The sequence below is a fragment of the Ahaetulla prasina genome, chromosome 2 (genome assembly GCF_028640845.1).
Source record: "Ahaetulla prasina isolate Xishuangbanna chromosome 2, ASM2864084v1, whole genome shotgun sequence".
Taxonomy (NCBI): domain Eukaryota; kingdom Metazoa; phylum Chordata; class Lepidosauria; order Squamata; family Colubridae; genus Ahaetulla; species Ahaetulla prasina.
In genome coordinates, this window is record NC_080540.1 from 195239983 (window position 1) to 195258956 (window position 18974).

Sequence of the window (18974 nt, forward strand, 5' to 3'; positions counted from 1 at the left end):
CCAACTGTCTCACCGACCGGGCAAGGACTTGGGACATGCGGACGCTTTAAGTAGATGCCCGTTGCCAGAGACTATTGAAGACCTGACCCCAGGGACGCCTGTCTTGTTAATTGACTCTTTGGACTCTGGCCCAGACACATCCACGGAAGTGACTAGGGCATCTTACAAAGATATTATTGTAAGGACTGTGATCGGTTGGGTGCAGAGGGGATGGCCCGCTGCACCGGGGGATCGTTTCAAAGAGTTTACAAAGTAGCGTTCGGAACTGTCGGTACAAGGGGGTTGCCTATTATGGGGGGATAGAGTGGTTATTCCAGAGAAATTAAGAGGGCATGTGTTGGAGCTATTGCATGTGGGCCACCCAGGGATTGTGAGGATGAAAAGCCTAGCGAGAAGTTATGTGTGGTGGCCACAAATGGATAAAGACATTAGCGACCGGGTAGGGAAATGCCAAGCTTGTCAGGAATCAAAGCCACTACCCCCAACAGCCCCCATCAGGGAATGGGAGAAACCCCAGGGTCCGTGGTCCAGGATCCACATAGATTTTGCCGGGCCGTTCCATGGACAGACCTTTTTAGTTGTGGTAGATGCCTACTCGAAGTGGTTAGAAATCTTACTAATGAAAACCACAACAGCGGAAGCAGTAATCACAGTCTTGAGGCATCTATTTGTGACACACGGGTTACCTGACACCCTAGTGTCCGATAACGGCCCGCAATTCACGGCCACCCAGTTTGAGGGGTACTTGGCAGGAGAGGGCATCCGACATGTCCTCTCAGCACCTTTCCACCTGGCGACGAACGGACTTGCAGAACGTTTCGTACACAGTGCCAAGGAAGCGCTATCTAGAATTAGCCCAGGAGATTGGCAATCCAAAATTGATACCTTCCTGGCAATCCAACATAGAACGCCCTGTGTGACCACCGGCCACAGCCCATCGGAGTTATTAATGGGTAGAAGACTCCGGTGCCCCCTAGATCGGTTAAACCCAACATACTCCCCTGATGGGTACCAAAGCACAAAAGGAAAAACCAGAACAATGACAACAGGTGACCCGGTATGGGCACATAACTATAGTGAGGGCCCAGCGTGGCTTAGGGGAACAATTGTAGGAGTGATGGGCCCAAAGTCATACTTAGTGGACATGGGGGATGGCCGAGTGTGGAGACACCACATAGATCAATTACGAAGAAGAATACAAAACGATCCAGAAACCAAACAGCCAGACCCTGACTACCAAATATTTGAACCAACAGCTAGCTCAACCCCGAGGCGGTCGGAGGACTTAGCTGAGGCTGAAGAAGTCCAGCGACACCAACTGGTTCCTCCAGAGGACAGCAGGAATGACTCTGCAAATAATCCAAGGCCGGATGGCCCAGAGGAGGAGCTGGAAGGAACAAACAGTCCCTCCGACCAGCTCAACTCACTCCCAGGAATGAATTGCGCAGGTCAGAAAGAGTTAGGAGACGCCCTGTCTACCTGCGTGACTACGTGGAGAGATAACATGCAAAAATTATGTAAATATGGTAAAATGTGTTCTGGGAGGGGAGGAGTGTAATGTATTTGAATTTCAGGAGGGAAATTTAGGCGGGAAAAAAGCACGTTGCTGATTGGCTGGTGCCTCAGCCAAATTACTATTTAAAGAGGAGTTTTGCCTGTTGGTTTTCGCTGGGATCACAATAAACTAAAGAGCTGTTGTCACTTGTATCGTCTCCTGCCTCTTCATTGCCCAAACTTAACATCTGGGAACAAAGGGCTTGAAACAGGAACATCCTGAAACAGGAACACTTTAGAGCAAATGTAGCAACAATTGTTGTCTAATTTGATGCTATGCTAATATTGATAGTGTACATTTAAATATAAAAATGATAAATACTCCTAAAACATACTTTCTATAATATTTCAAGGCATGGAGCAAATATGCCTATTTAGACTGTTTATTATGTCATATTTACATAATTGTTGCATATAAGCCTAGGACATTTCTGCAATTCCTTGCCAAAATGCATACTTTAATGTATCTTTTCTCTCAAATTATGCATTAAAGTGCAAACATTTATATATTTAAACTGTCAAAATGTATTAGAACATTGTTCAAAATTGGTCAACATAATGCAGATCAAATAAATAAAAGTACCTATGAAATGTGGATCCTATAAGTATATGTCACTAAGATGTATTTAAAAACATTTCAAATATTTACTGGATTTTGATTGTTATAGTGAATTAAGAGAAGAAAAGGAATATCCAAGTTATAAATTTCTTTACCCAAACCAACCCTGTAACCCATTTATTTTCCTTGTTTTCTACATTATCAATAGTTTCCGAAATGTAATTCTGATCTCTCTTAAACTTATGGAAGGCAGAAGTTCTTTCTACATCCAATGTTGGATTGGCCAACTGTAGCGACTGAACTACAGAAATTCAGGAACACTGGCAATTCACATCATTTTATCTTCTCTCTATCTATCACTTGCCTTCCCTTTCAAGATAGACAAGTAGGTACATTATTGTAACATTCGTTATTAAATGCTGTGAAATACAAGTTGCCAGGATAAAAAATGGATGGGAACTGAAAAGATGCAAGTATCAGAAGAGACGTGACAAAATGCAGCTGGAAGAAAAAAGGAGAGAATGTGTCATGGAAAAGGTAAGAAAGATAGCTAACTAGGAACAGGAACCGACAGAAAGCAGACAGTCAAATGAAATCACAGTGATTGAAGGGACCTAGTGAAAGAACTTCCTCAGTATTATATTCTTTTTTGTGGTGGAGATGGACAAAAGCTACCTTGTCTTTTCACCAACATTTATATCTTCTTGCATGCAAACATGACATACTATGCAGCACAATTATTCTCCCCATTATATTTTTTCCATGTGGGTTACTCATTACTGGATGGGAAACCAATGTGGCAGAACTCAAAAATCTGCAGAGATACATAGGAAACCTTCCCTTTCAGACCATCCTCTTGCAAGTTCACTCCCCTTCTTCCATGTCTCCAAAAACAATGCTTTGGAGAATTGTTTGAACCTCTGGACCAGATTTTGAAAAGGCTGTACATGGAACAAGAATTGATTTTCTCCTACCTAGCTTATTGATGAAAGTGTTCTACCAATGAAAGAGGCACATGAAATTCCACCCATTCTGAATTGCTTGCATAACAGCGTTTGACATAGCTTAATTGAATGCTGCAATTGTCATTCAAAAGGGCAGACAGAATTACAATGCCAATTACAATGCTGCAGTGAGAGCTTCACATTTTACTGGGTGAGGTGGAAGGGAAGCAGCATACTCTTAAGATAATTTGCTGTCATTTCTTGTGTTTACATTGCAACCACAAGAGTGTTATTAGCTCCACCCAGAAACATCTACTTCTAGAAGGAGGATTTGTTATCAATGTGCCTTTGTCTGAATGAATGGGTGTGGGTTGAATAGGACAATAGAAATCTGCCGAATGATAGCCAGTCATTCTGTTTGGACGGAGTTCCTGTTCAGGAGTTCCTGTTGTAGAGTTCCTACTGCAACCACTTTAATTAATATTATCCAGGTTGATCTGTTCTTTCAGTTGCCAGTGATTCATTGCCACTGAAATTAAGTTGGTCCATCTTCTGCTGGTTGTTTATTTTCCTTCTACCTTTCCCCAATTTTATGGATTTCTGAAGGGAACTGCATCTTCACATAAGGTGATAATTTGAATTTAGTAATTTTGCCTCCAATAATAACTCAGAATTGATTTGTTCTAGAATCCATTTCTTTTCTTTTCCAGACACCTTAAAACACAATCTCAGTAGGTGGATTGTCCTAGCCCTCTTATTCACCTGCATCAGTATCTTCCTAAAAATCTCAAAGGAATGGAACAACCATATTATAATGTCAATATATTGAAAAGGTGAAAAAAAAACCACAACCTAACTAGATATGAGGATTGGTGCCTGTAGAAGGAGAGGTGGTGTGATGACTTGTAATAAAGCAGAATTTCTACAGAAAGGAGGGAATATATTCCAAAAAGGGTATGAAACCAGAAGGAACACAGCCCGAAATTGGATAGGAGATGGAGAAAGAGAATTAGGATAGCCACTCCCTAAAATCTCCGAAAGTTTATCTGTTGAGGTGAGAGTAAGTTAAGATATAGTCTGGCAAAATTTTGTCACTGGGTTGTAAGCAAATAAATTTTTGGCTGGTTTGTTCTGTGCTGTTCTTAGGACAGCTCTGACATTACTATCTAATCGTATTATTACATATTAAATATCTTTACTATAATCTTGCTGACTGGATGGTTCAAGAAAAAAATTTAGCAGTGGAAGAAGCTGGCTTCTGATCAGGTTTTTCATTGCTGACTAATCTTGTACCACATCTCTGCAAAGTACGCTAAACCTCCTGGAGAGGCTCTTTATGCAGCTTTTATAGATCTCAAAGTGGCATTTGATTCAATCCCTTGTGAGAGGCTGTGGCAAACTGGAAGCTTCCTTTATTGATTGCTAATGCCTGCAATTAATTATGAAAGTTCTACATCAAACATCAAGGTATGATGACAGTACCACTGCAATGTAGCTGCAATGTTCAAATAATGGAGACTTGACCGAATCTATTTCAACTTTTAAGGCAGTCAGAACCGAAACATATTCTTACCTTCTATTTAATATTTATGTCAACAGTTTTATATTTTTGATATGGTCAATTGACTAAATTAATAAAGATTTTATTCTATTCTATTCTACCCTACCCTACCCTTGTGAAGTAGTCTTCATATGTTAACTTCCTACTGCCATCCTGAAATGTTACAATTAATTATGTGAAAACTAGGCATGATTGCATTCATCAAGAGGCATGCTAATCATTCCCACATTACCACTATAACTGGTTTGATAATAATTATAAGATTGAGCAGGTGAAGGCTTTTCAATAGTTTTACATTTATATACAGATCATCTTCTTCCAGGAAATTTCCACTCTACAAACCTTTCCTAGTGTGTCTAACAACCTCCAATGAAGTAATTAGATATTCAACTGTAGGGGCAACAATTATACTCCCAGAGTAATTAAATTAAAATTAATTAAATTAATTTTTAAAGCTAAAATGCTAAAGGCTCCTGCTATCTGGTGCAGTATTCAATCTAAATTCTTGAGATCTCTATTTTGAGTTCTCCACTGTAGCTGATCTCTAACCTGAGCTTGGTGCAAAAATAGTGTCCTCTTTGTGGGTTAACTGAAATTACAAGAGTCATGTAACATCTGCAACTGTAATCTTTGTCTACAGATTTCCAGGTGCAATTCAGGGTGACAGTTCAATCCTACGAAGTCTTATATAGTTAGTCTCCTATGTCTATGGAGATTCTCAGTCATCCAGGCCATGGCTGTCCCCAAAGTGCTTTCTTTTTCTTTTTTCCTCAAGAGGCAACTGGACTTTCTGGTTTTACTTTGAAGACATTTCACTTCTCATCCAATAAGATTCTTCAACTCTGACTGGGTGGTGGGGAATGGAAGGATTTATACTCCTTGCAGACAGCTGGTCATTTCCATTCTTTTAGCAAATCGTTGAGGCCACCAGGATGTTTATCTGTGTTGTCAAGACCACCTGAGTGGTGCAAATGGGTGTGGAGCCTTCTTTGGAACTGTCGAAAGGATTTTGTTGTAGACTGGAGATAGGTGATCTCGTATCCCTCTCCCTCTGTTGAGCAAGAGCTGTTCAATTTTGACATAGATGGCTTCTTTGACTCCTCTTTCAAACCAGCAATCCTCTCTGTCCAAAATGTGGACTTTGCTGTCTTCAAAAGAGTGGCCTTTTGTCTTTTAAATGCAGATGGACTGCTGAATCTAGTCCTGATGGGCTTTTTCTTCTAAGTTGTGCCATGGGTTTGTTCTCCTAGACTTCTTCAGCATTGTTTCCTTCTAGAATCATAGAAATTGCTTGTCTACATGTGTGCACACCAACAAAATCTGTTAACATTATTGGGAGGGAGTTAAGGGGGCAGGCAGAAGTTAGCATCTGCACAGAGCTTTTCCAGAGAGCATTTAGGCCATGATGAATTGGAAGCCATTGTATTATTATGCTGTATTATTATTGTATTGTGATCTTGGCATTGTTTTATTTACTGTAAGCATTAGGAGTTCATATAGATTTCTGCAGTATATTCAGCAGTCAGTAAAAGACTGATGCATATGCATATATACAAATATACATGCATTTTGAAGATAAACCCAACACAATAAGAACCTAATCACTGAGGAATAGGTACTTCCGGGGAGGTGGAACTTACCAGAAAAGTTGCCACTGGTGTTTGACCATCACTGGGTAAGCCACACCAGGAATTTCCATTTTGTGTCCTATCTTTTGGAGGCAATAAGGACAAATACTGAACCACTGAAGTGGGAGCTTTATCTCCTTTCCAAATCACTTTATAGCCTTAGTAAAAGGACCAATTGGCCTGTTGATCAATACCAGCTCAACTAACAGGAAAGAAATAAATTAAGTCTTGGTCAATCTCTTGGCTCAACATTCAACTAGATTTCCAAGTCATCAACTGGGGACGGGGACTCCAGAATAGATTGAAAATTTCTTACTTTCCATCCCACTAGTAACAGTGAGGGAACTGATATAGATGACTTTGAAATGCAATACCCATGCTGAAGTTACTTTGACCAAAGCAGCTCAGTATCAAGGTGTCCACGTCATCTGGCCTCAGATAACACTTCATCCAACAGATGTGGCAGAAAACATTTTGACCTTGCCTTTCTCTCCTGAATTGAAGGAAAAGATGTGGAAAGGATTTGTGCTTTTGTTATATAGAACTGGCTGTGAATCATTTACAGCAATGGAAATCTGTTGGAGATATAGATGCTTGTTATTTGGTTTTTCATGTTGCTTATATAGCTTATATTCCCCTTTTCTGCCAATTCTGCCCAGTCCTTGGAGCTCCTAAAGTTGCACGACTATCACTCTTATTGAACGAGCTGCACTGGTTATCGGTTTGCTTCCAGATCCAATTCAAGGCAGTGGTGGAATTCAATTTTTTTTACTACCGGTTCTGTGAGCTTGGCTTGGTGGGCGTGGCAGGGGAAGTAGAATAGAATAGATAGAATAGAATTATTTTATTGGCCAAGTGTGATTGGACAAACAAGGAATTTGTCTTGGTGCATACGCTCTCAGAGTACATTAATATATACTGCAAAATCTCCATTCCCATCCCACTCCAGGGGGAAGAATATTGCAAAACCTCCATTCCCTTGAGTCCCTTGGGAGATAGGGCGGTATATAAATATGATTAAATAAATAAATTCCCACCCCACTCTGGGATCAGCCAGAGGTGTATTTGCTGGTTCTCTGAACTACTCAAAATTTTCACTACCGGTTCTCCAGCACCTGTCAGAACCTGCTGAATAGCACCCCTGATTCAAGAGATCGGTTACCTTTAAAGCCCTACATGGCATAGGTCCAGTTTGTCTGAGGAGATGTTTCTCTCTGATGAGACAAGACTGCTCCACTTGAAGAGAAGAGCCTTTTCTGTTGTGGCCCCATCCCTCTGGAACATTCTACCACTGAAGGTGAGAACTGCCCCCTCCCTTTTGCCTTCTGGAAGGATATCAAAACCTGGCTTTGCGGGCTGGCCTGAGGCCCCGAGGAGGCAGTTGACAGGATAAGAAGACTTCTTCCTTGTCCTAGCCGGTTCTTAGCTTTCTTAGTTCGATTTTAATATTGTTTATACTTTAACTTTGAGTTGTTTTAATCTTTTAATCTTCTAACTATTTTAAAATTTATTTTATAATCTGTAAGCTACTCAGAGTCACTGTATAGAGGAGATAGGGAGTATAAACATTTAAAAAATAAATTTGCTATTATTCTCTAAACTTCTATTCATCTTCATGGATATCATGTGGTTCATGGGTTAAAGATGTAAATGGCCAGCAGTTCAAAGCATAATTGTGCATCTTCTTCCCTCTTCAAAACAGAAAACAGTAAAAGGTGGACTAGAATAATTTCTAATTAATGGGAAGAAGAGAACATTCATTTTAGGAAAGCAGTGAAACTTCCCACAATGTATATTTTACTTGAGTTTTTTTTCTCAAACTTGTTTATGCTTTATTATTTATTATTCTGCTTTTATTATTTTCTTAAATAAGGTGGAAAACATACCTAATACTGGCTAGGTGGCTCAGTGCCTAAGACACTGAGCTTGTTGATCAGAAAGGTCAGCAATTCATCAGTTCAAATCCCTAGCATAGGTCTCCTGTGTGAGCAGGGGGCTCGACTAGATGACCTTCCAACTCTGTTACTGTTTGTTTACTCCTTACTCCTTCTAATTTCTGCACAATACCTCAGCTGTGAGGTGACTTGGGCTGATAGAGAGTGACCGGCCCAAAGTTAACCAGCAGGATTTCATGCCTACGGAGGGACTAGATAGTACTTTAACCACTAGACTAAGCTAGTTTAATTTTGCTTTGGTGGTTTTGGTTATTGTTAGCTGCCCTGAGTTATTTGTACTTATTAGAAGAACGGAATATAAAGTTATAAGCAAATAAATACAGATGTACATGAGTCTAAATTTCACATGCTGTTTGTGGCATTTATCCATGAAATAAAGGGGCAGACAAGAGGCTCTCGGATATTTATGGCAATTGTAATCATGAATCCCCAACCTCCCAATTAATTCTTCTACCGCTATTAAATGAGTTGGGAGAAACCTACTGGCTAGATAAAGCCAAAGAGCAAAATTGCTATTTATTCTTACATCAGACACTCCAACCCCCTGCCAAAATCTGATAAAGGGTTCCATTTCTCATAGCAATTGATCTCCTAACTGATATAGTTGGCTCCTCTGTCAAGTAAGTAAGGAAAAAAACAGACATGTCATCATCTGACTGTGCTAGAGTGGGAGGAAAGGAAGAAGACAGCAGTCATTCTGATTTTCAACAGATTAAGCGATGAAACAAAATTCAGTTGTTCCAATCTCACCTTAGCTATAAATTCAGTAAGTGGTCTTAGGCAATCTACTGTCTCCCAAACTCAATCTTCCCATCTATAATATGGATCATTGAACAATTATATAAAGCATATTGAGCGTGTGAAAATGCTGTACAATTTCCAAGTAGGAATAGCAGTTATCATCTTAGTACCTTTAGTAATAATAAGAGAAGGCATGTTAGGCTGGGAATCTAAAGGGATTGGCTGTCCCAAGGGACTAATGCTTGAGACAGTAAATCCAAAGAGCATGACTTTAATAATATTCACTATTTACATAGATTTTAAAATGTTCAAAGTATTATACTGAGCCAAATATTCCACTTCAAAGATCTTCTTCTGAATTGCGAAGGCAAGTTCTTTCCCTTTTGCCAAGTTTTTGGGGAGTGGATTCAAGCAAAATAAAAAGTTTTATCAAAGGCCATGGGAATACATGCTTTCACTCGGCAACTCAGGATAGCTTTATCTAGCAATGCTGTAACAAGTCCCATTAAATATGAGAAGTTAATGAAACATATTGATGATATAACTTACCTGTTCCATGAAATATTACAATCTGTGCATCGTATTACAACCTGAGCATGGTGTTAAAAAGTATAAAAGATGCTCAAATCTATTGGCAACAGGGGCTCGTAGACATCCATGACATTTCTAGATGGCCCTATGAAATGTAGGCTGAGATCTTAAAGGTTTTCAAAATCTTGCAAGATTTATTTTTCATATCCTTACAAAATCTTGCAAGGTGATCAATACCTGGGGATCTTGCTGGACCGCTTAAAAAGGTACAGAGCCTCACCCCAATTCTCCAGTGTTAGGTGAGAAGAATGTCCCAGCATTAGGCTCAACATCTCGAAAATACACCCTGAAATGCATCTGTGGACATCTTTCACAACAGAGTGGAAAGACAGTGTAGACCAGTGATGGGTTTCTACCAGTTTGGGTGAACTGATAGCGGCGGTGGTGGGAGGCTCTGCCCACCCATCCAGACGTCATCATGGAAGTTCTGTGCACATGCAGACGCTCCGCGAGCAAGCAAAGCAAGCACACGCATGCGCGCACTCCCAGTTCCAAACCGGTAGTGAAGGTAAGTTAAAACCACTACTGATGTAGACCATATGGAAAATAAGAAAATGGAGATTTGCTTCTGCAGCTTGCATCATCTGTGACTTCACATAGCCACAAAATCAAGATCCAAGGTAGTCTTATCTAAAAAGTTGATATTTGGTCATAAATGGGGTGAGACTGAGGTTCTATCTAAAGTTCGCTCCCGCACTATTAGTGGAAACCCATTGTCCTCTTTGGTTTTATTTCATCATTACCCACAGCAAAAAAATAGAGATTAAGACTGGAAAGGAAAATAGAGGAACAAGAGGGGTTAAAATAAGCAATGATAATCAACAAAAAATGCTCCTTACCTGACTGGCTAGTGCTGACATTGATGGCAGCATAATGTGGAGAATCTGGGCTCAGTTCAGTCACAAGGTTGACCGCTTGAATCTCAAAAGTATACTGAACACGAGCCAGGAGGTTGGACACTTGCACCCGGCTTTCGGTCAGCCCCACCTGCCGGGGTTCAAACTGAACACTGTCCCCACAACGGACACAAGGCCCTGGAGAGCCATTTGGACACACTTTGCAGATGACATTGAAGAAAACATCCTTTCGACCACCCAGATCCTTTGGGAGACGCCAGGTCAGGAGGACATTGGATCCAATTATTTCATAGCTGAGATCCCGAGGAGCTGATGGGATGCCTATGAAACAGTGGAAAATGAAATCCTGAAAAACTGAAATACAATCATTATCTCTGGAACAAACTAAGTAAAATGTAACTCGACAGAAACCTTTCCCAAGAAACGATTTTAACCCAAATTTCAAGAATGAAAAATACAAAGTTTGGTACCCCAAAGCAGCCTACAGCCATGACAAATTGTTTCCAGATTTCAAGAATTGCTACTACTACCACCAGTAGGGAACCCCACTTTCATTTCCCTCCCCACCTCTTAAAATCCCCATATTTTGCTAATGGAGCAATCAAAATAAGGAATATTTCAATTTAGACCAGCTGTCATTGCCTAACCCAGCCAGATAATAATAATAATAATAATAATAATAATAATAATAATAATAATAATAATAATAATAATAATAATAATAATAATAATAATAATAATTTGGATATTCATGAATATGAATCTAATTGCAACCTTCACTATGCTTTTGCTTCACTATGCTTTTCAAGATTTTTTAAAAGTACATCTTGAGTTTCAACAAAGAATCTTGATGTGTCTTAAACACAAACAAATTTAATATAAACATCCCCGAAACAACAAATGTCACTGAATCATGGCTGTTCGCAAAATGCTTGCCATAGGGATACACCTTAAAATTAATTAAGCTACAACCTATTTCTCCTAAAAAATACAGACAATTCTCTGATTGATGGACATTCTACTTAACTTTAACAATTATGTCTAGAAATCAAATAGCAATGATGGTGAACACAAAATGACTTGGTAGGTAAAAAAGGAGGAAAAAGATGTGATCAAAATCCTCAGAAGAGAAGAATCAAGATGGAGATCACCAGAGTCTCTGTGGCTATATTGATTCCTGTGAATGTTACCAATGCAAGGTCAATTTTTTTTTTAAAAAAAATAGTAAATTAGTCTTTAAAAAGCCACAAGATACTTCGCTCTTTTTAAGGTCACAGACTGATGTGGCTATGCCAATGGAATCTGCAATACCATAAACTACTTTCCACCACTATCTTCATTTTTAAATCTTGAGGTCATATTTGAACAGCCACTTTGTAAATGAGTAACCTCTCTCCCACCCCCACCCAACAATCACTTATTCTTCACAACTTTAAATAGGCAGCTAGCCTAGAAAGGCTGGAGACCCTTGTTCTTTCCATAGGTCTGTACAAGAGGAAATTCAAAAAGAACAATTTTGGAAACACACCTCTCTAATGCATGAAATGTAACAGAACTGGACTAGGGACCTCAGAAAAAAAGAGGAGGGACTTGAGGAAGAAACTAAAGCACAGGGAAAGAATCATGGAAGACGCTGAAGGAAAAGGAGCAAAACACAGACTGGGCCAGAAGAAGAACCCAAGATATAAAAGGAAACAAGGACCAAACTAAGCCAGTCCCCCTTATTCTCAGATACTTACTGGTACAGGGGGCATCTGAGACGTCTGAAGAAGCACGGTAATAGTGAGTCTGGCAGGCACATTCACGGGAGCCTGGGATGGTAGCATAACTGTGGGTAGGGCAAGGACTGCAAGGGGCATCTCCAGCCGATGCTTTGAAGGTGCCTCTGGGACAAGCTAAAAATATAAAAGAGACAGAAACAGAGAACAATCTGTTTAATTTCAGCAGATCAGCAACTCTATTTTTTGTGGATTGATTCTATATCCAGCTGCAACAGATGACAAAACTATAGATTTTACTGAACACAGAAATATCAACAGAGGCTTTCTAATCCATCTTTTCCCAGCCTGGTACCTTATTTCCAAAATTCCCAACTGGCATGCTGGCTGGGAACTTCGAAAAATCCAGGGAGGCATCATCAGTCACGCTGTGACTAATGCAGGCCTGTGACTAATGTCCTGCCTCTTTTCCTATCAGTTCTAATTCAGTGTGATGAAAAATAATTAATTTAGATACATATGAATTTCTTGTGTAGGCTGACCAAATAATCAGGGCACTTGCAGAAATGGTTGCTGGCTTCAAATAAGGGCACATGAACAAGTGAAGAAGACCCCACCCCTTTTAAACATATGATGCATTCACTGCCTGCACATACAGTGAAAGGTGGCAGGATTTAAACATCCTATCACCACTTTGGAGCCAGTGATTATGTCTGTGGACACGCCGAGAATAAAATATTAATATCAAAAGCACAACTGGGGGCGGAATGTTGAAGATCACACTCATAAACATGATACTATTTTGTATACATAAAAAATCTAAACAAAATCCCTTCAGTGTTTGATCCAATATTAATAAGACTTTTTGAGAAATAAAACCAACCCCCCCAAGAAATATCAAAACTTCTCCAATATCATAATTTACAACCACTCCCCTTTATATATTTGATTGATTATTATGGTTCATCATATTCTCAGCCAGATGTTCATACAGGATTTCGCATTTTTATCACCAATCAAATTCTTCCTAAGAACCTGGGGATAGGCAGATGTGGAACTCTGATGGTTTTATAGATATCATTGCACGATGTAAGCTATTCCGAGGAAAGCTGCCTTTTGCGATGGACTGATGGTGAATTAGTCATTAATATTATTAATACAAGGGGATGTATTAAAGCAGTTAAAGATGTTGAGCTTGTCAGCTGGAAAGCTAACATCCTGGGTTCACAATAAGGTGAGTCCCGTTACTTGCTTCAGTTCCTACCCACCTAGCAGTTTGAAAGCATGCAAATGTGAGTAGATAAATAGATACCACTTTGGTGGCAAGGTAACAGCATTCTGTGCACCTCAGCATATAGTCATACCGTTCACATGACACCAAAGAGTCTTTAGACAATGCTGGGCTCCTTTGGCTAAGAAACAGGTGAGTCGGACACAACTAGATAGGGGAGGGAAACCTTTACCTTTATTAATAATAATAATAAAGGTGAAGGTTTCCCCTATCCCCTTTAATATATTATTTATAATAATTTAGAATGATATTCATTAGTATTATCACTGCCTGCTTGGCCAGACATGTATATTATATTGTGTATTATATTATGGTTTATATTAATACGTATGTCATTTTCTTAACATGGCTGATTTAAGTCTGATTTGAAACCAAACACTTCTTATTTTGCCAGTTACAAAGGAATGCAGGATGTGGAACTAGAATTTCTGTCAAGCACACGGGATCCTACTGTCTTGTGGGATAGGCATTTATTTTAGCTGAGGGTACTGTTTCCTAACAGTGGCCAATATTGATGTTCTTTAAAAAAAGACAGCTGAGATTAAGAAATCAAAGCATGTTCTTTCCTTTGGTTGTGTGCTGAGCAAATACATATTCAGAGGCATTCTGAAAACAAACAATTCCCAAAAAATGACAGTAGTCTTTACTAATTAGAAGGCAACATCACCTACATTTTTACAACCAGATCTTATAATAATCTAACCATAGCATCCCAAATACATCTTGTTTACTTCAAAATCTAGAGTTCCTGGAAACAAACTTCGTGAAGGTTCTTTATTTAAGTGTTAAGGATCTCCTTTAATTCAGTGCTCCAAAGCATAGGTAGAGAATTAGAGCTCAGACCACAGATTCTTCTTGAAAATCACCGCTTTTTCTTCTTATTATTTTTTAATTAAAACGATTTGAATTAAATTCAACATTATTGGATGAGACAACCAAATGGTGTCTGAAAACTACATACATTTTTTTAAAAGCCGATAAGCTCATTGGTCATCTTAGGGATGACCAGCAGGTGGGGATAAGGAGGGGGCCAATGAAGAAAACCATGTTACGCACACTTCCCAAAGGGGTGGAGCTTGTATTACAATAGAACGGTAATGGAGATGTCTCTAAGCAAGCTATTCAGATTACATTAAGTATGTAACCAGCAAACCTCGGTCTATAGCTATACAGTGTTTCTGTGTAGACTTTATGTAAGATTGCCTAAAAACTCAGCCAAAGCCACTCTGTGCTCCCTAAAGGAAAATCCAAGTTATAAATATACTGAAAAATGTTTCTCAGGAGATTCAACAATATGAACCAGTGTTGAGAAGAGTATGAGTTACGACATATTCTTTTTTTTAAAAAAGAAAAAAAGTAGGAGCTAAATCCAAAAACATGATGGCTCAAAATGCTTCATATTCAAGGAAACTTTATATGATTCCTCCCTCCATCCCACTCTATGATGTTTAACAATTACTTTTAACAAAGGATCAACTTTTCATTCTATTTTTATTAGCTGCTGCATATGCTTTAATAGGAAGAAGGGCCAAAAGACTGGAAAAACAAGAGCTAGAAAATCTCTACGCATCCTAATCTCTAAATCTCTACACATTCATTGTATGTACACTGAGCACTGATGCACAGAGACAAATCTTTTATGTGTCTGATCACACTTGGGCCAAAAAATTATTCTATTCTATTCCATTCCATTTCATTCCATTCCATTCCATTCTACTCTACTCTACTCTATAATGAAATAGCAAATATAGAGCACCAGCGTAGCTACCTCCTATGAAATCTGAGAATGAAATGGTAGTTCTTGGGCAGCCAAGATTCACATTGATATTCATTCATTCATTCATTCTCTCCCTTCCTCCCTCCCTCCCTCTCTCTCTCTCTCTCTCTCTCTCTCTCTCTCTCTCTCTCTCACACACACACACACACACACACACACACACATATTCAGTTGGTCCACCCTCCAGAGTTTCTTTATATTTAGTTATTACAAGAGTCACCAAAATATAAGCAATTAGGAAACGAAAATGTATACTGTGGTCACAGTCCCTGCTTATGATAAGCAAATATATAAAAACAGATACTTTAAAGTTGTTTTTTTACAATAAAGTAGGGAAAAAACTGAAACTTATTTCTGGATTGAAAAATGCAGAATGGGAGTTGAATAGATAAGCTATTTCTATGATTTTCAGTAGGAACAGACTTAATCAACACTTGACAGACTAATATATCTACGGGAACTCAGGAATTTATCAGCTTCTGCAGTTTCTGAGCTTTTCAAATGGAATCTGGAAAAGTGCATAGAAATAATTTGGGGTAGAAATTGACTATGTCCATCTTCTGCAAATGAACCAAATCCAATGCATATTTCTGATATGCCAAATGAAAACATCTAACATGCAAATCTATCTTAAATGGGTCATTGTTGGTACAAAGAAACTTGTTAATAAAATAACAGAGTGGGAAGGGACTTTAGTGGTCTTCTAGTCCAATCTCTTGCTCAAATAGGAAACCTTATATTATTTCTGGAGCTGTGGCGGTGCAGTGATTAGAATGCAGTATTGCAGGCTAATTCAGCTAATTCAGCTCACTGCCAGGAGTTTGTTCCTCACTGGCTCAAGCCTTCCATCCATCCAAGGTCGGTAAAATGAGAATCCAGATTGTTGGGGGCAATATGCTGACACTGTAAACTGCTTAGAGAGTGCTGTGAAGCACTATGAAGCCGTATATAAGTAAGTGCTATTGCTATTTCAGACAAACGGTTGTTCAATCTCTTCTTTAAAACCTCCATTGTTGGAGCTGCCACAATTTCTGGAGACAAGTCTTTCCACTGATTAATTGTTCTAACTGCCAGGAAATTCTTCTGTAGTTCTAGGTTGGTTCTCTCCTTGATTAGTTTAAAGATCATCTATTGCTTCTTGGGGATGCAGTGGCTCAGTGGCTAAGACGCTGAGCTTGTCGATCAGAAGGTCGGGAGTTCAGCAGTTCATCCCTAGTGCTGTGTAATGGGGTGAGCTCCTGCTACTTGTCCCAGCTTCTGCCAACCTAGCAGTTCGAAAGCACGTAAAAAATGCAACTAGAAAAATAGGGAACACCTTTGGTGGGAAGGTAACTGCATTCCATGAGCCTTCGGAGTTGAGTCATGCCGGCCACATGACCATGGAGACATTTTCGGACAGTGGTGGCTCTTCGGCTTAGAAATGGAGATGAGCACCGCCCCTAGAGCCGAAAACAACTAACACGCATGTGCGGGGGAACTTTTACCTTTTTATTGCTTTTTGTCCTGCCTTCAGGTGCTAATTTAACAAATTAATCCACTAAAAATGTTGCATAATCAATGTGCTGAGGATATACTACTGTTACTATATTTTCATTAAGAGTAGCTTAAGTCCTGAATTTTTGGATCTAAAGTTTACAGAAGCTAACTTAGGATATCCTGATAAAAGCATTATGCTACTACTGCTGTTGCTGTTTAGTTATCTGTAATACCTCTCTGCCTTTTTGAGGTTAGGAATACCACATATCTGCCTCCAGATTTCTACATAATGGCATTGTGCATTCACAAAAGCCATAAAAATGCAGCTCTAATGAAAAGGAAACCTCATAGATAGTTCAAGCCAGTTCTACTCACATGCACTGATTCCAGTTTTATTCTAAATACATGTGTTTTAATGCCTCGGGGATGAAAACAAATAAGAACCTGGAATATGATCTTCTGATGGAGTCACAAATTTCAAAAGAAGTTGCCATGTTAGTCTTTACTGTGCAACAAACTTACATTTTATTATAGGATAAACCACAATAACATTTTAGCTATTTTAGATTCAAGAAGCAAGTGAACTTGCTGGTTTAAAACCATCTGTCATTTTGCAACCCAAAGACTTCATTTGGACTTTTTAATTTACAATGGTTTTCTTCCATTTAATTTTCTCGGTTTGGTCTATAATTCACCTGCAGCAGTTAGCAGAACTCTAAACAAGTTATAAAATTAAAAAAAACAAAACAGGGGAAGGAGATGGGCTTTAGCAGACTGAAAGCTATGGGGGATTTCTGGATTGCAATCCAGCAAACCTATTAAAGAGTGTTAAATTGCTATGCTATGCTGAAATTCTGGATGCAGTCAATGCTGGAGCCCACTTGGGCTTTTTCATATGCAAAGCCTCTCTAGAGGTCACATGCTAATGAATACCGCACAGTATCTGCTGTGACTGTAATATAATCAAATGCCACACACCAGCACATACTGTAGTGTTTTAATTGCAAGAGAACCAGAAAGAGTTTGAAAGATCACATCTCATATAGAATGGTGGATATGTCATGAATATTCTGCTACAGTTTTGAATGTGAGAAGTCCAATAAGATATTACATATGATTTATATTTGCTTTTTTTTAAATAAATGAATCAACTTGTGGCATTCTGGAACAGTAAGGGTTTAAAAAGAAAAAAAAGGTTGTGTCAGCTGTATAACAGCACACCCAGAATCTGACTCTTCTCTTAAACATGGCTAACTAGCGATCCAGTTATAAAACAAATGCAATGCAGAAGAATCTTGCCTCAGGTCAAAGGTGAACGATGGGTAGAAATGTTGCCAGACTGGTTCTATAGCTTTGAAGATACTCCCACTAGTAAATGTTTATAGTATCTCCATTCCGAAGTTTATATAATTCAGATATGAACAGAAATTTTAGACAGCAACATTAGTGAAATTTATCAAACTCAGGAGGGGTATGGGGGGGTGGGATGGGGGTGGAAATAGCATACCGATGGGAAAATAGTGTCAGAAAATTTCTGAGGGAATGTGCCAGATGTCATATGAGTGAGCCAAATGTTACAGCATCAAGAAGAAACTTGTATAGGTTGGCCTCTGGTTATGTCAAACTTTGCCAGGGGAACAGAATAGTTAATTAAGCTTACTACAAAGCGATCTCTGGCAATTCCAGTCTATCCCGCTCCTTCACAGTTTGCAAGAGAGAATCACCCAGGCTTAAGTACTTTTCTATTGCTAGTTACAGAATGCCCATCAGGGCAGATTTATTCTAAAGATAGCCTGGAATTTATTTAGAAAACCAACATCCTCAGTTAAATAAAACAAAACCCCTAGAGCAAAAAGGTTACCTTCTGCTCAGTCACCTTACGGTAGAAAAAGTGAAATTAGAAGTTGTTTACTAATTACCTACATTGGCTGCTTCTAATGCATTTTCAAACAAAATGGATCCGTTCAATCATATAAAGAAAATTCAGTTAGATAAAATCAAATATCTTTAATATGATTTACTCCACCAATAAAGGCAGGGACCAGGCAAATATGGAATAGTTCACACTTGTCTATATCTCCATCCCAGAATAACTAAAAAGTAATCAAAGCCATAATTATAAGCAGCAACAATGTTCAAATCTTTATTAAGCTCTGATTTATAGGTGAAATTGACCAAGTAATTATCAGGAGCAAGGAGCCAGAATATCATGAGATGATCAGTTACTCCTGTATTGCTGCTCACCTATTTATAAAAATCTCTTCAGAATGACTACATTCTTTTGGGAACAACCATATAAGGGCTTCAGCAATTTGGGAGAAA

General features: G+C 38.9%; 1 protein-coding gene across 1 annotated transcript in view; it reads right to left on the minus strand.

The window, feature by feature from the left end:
• Positions 1-18974, minus strand: part of LOC131190214 (ephrin type-B receptor 5) — a 198609-nt gene that overhangs the window by 56503 nt on the left and 123132 nt on the right. Inside the window, exons 5-6 of the mRNA XM_058167359.1 lie at positions 12130-12285; positions 10373-10711 (exon numbers count right to left, since the gene is read on the minus strand). Of these exons, the coding sequence (XP_058023342.1) occupies positions 10373-10711; positions 12130-12285 (495 nt within the window). The remainder of the gene's footprint in view (positions 1-10372; positions 10712-12129; positions 12286-18974) is intronic.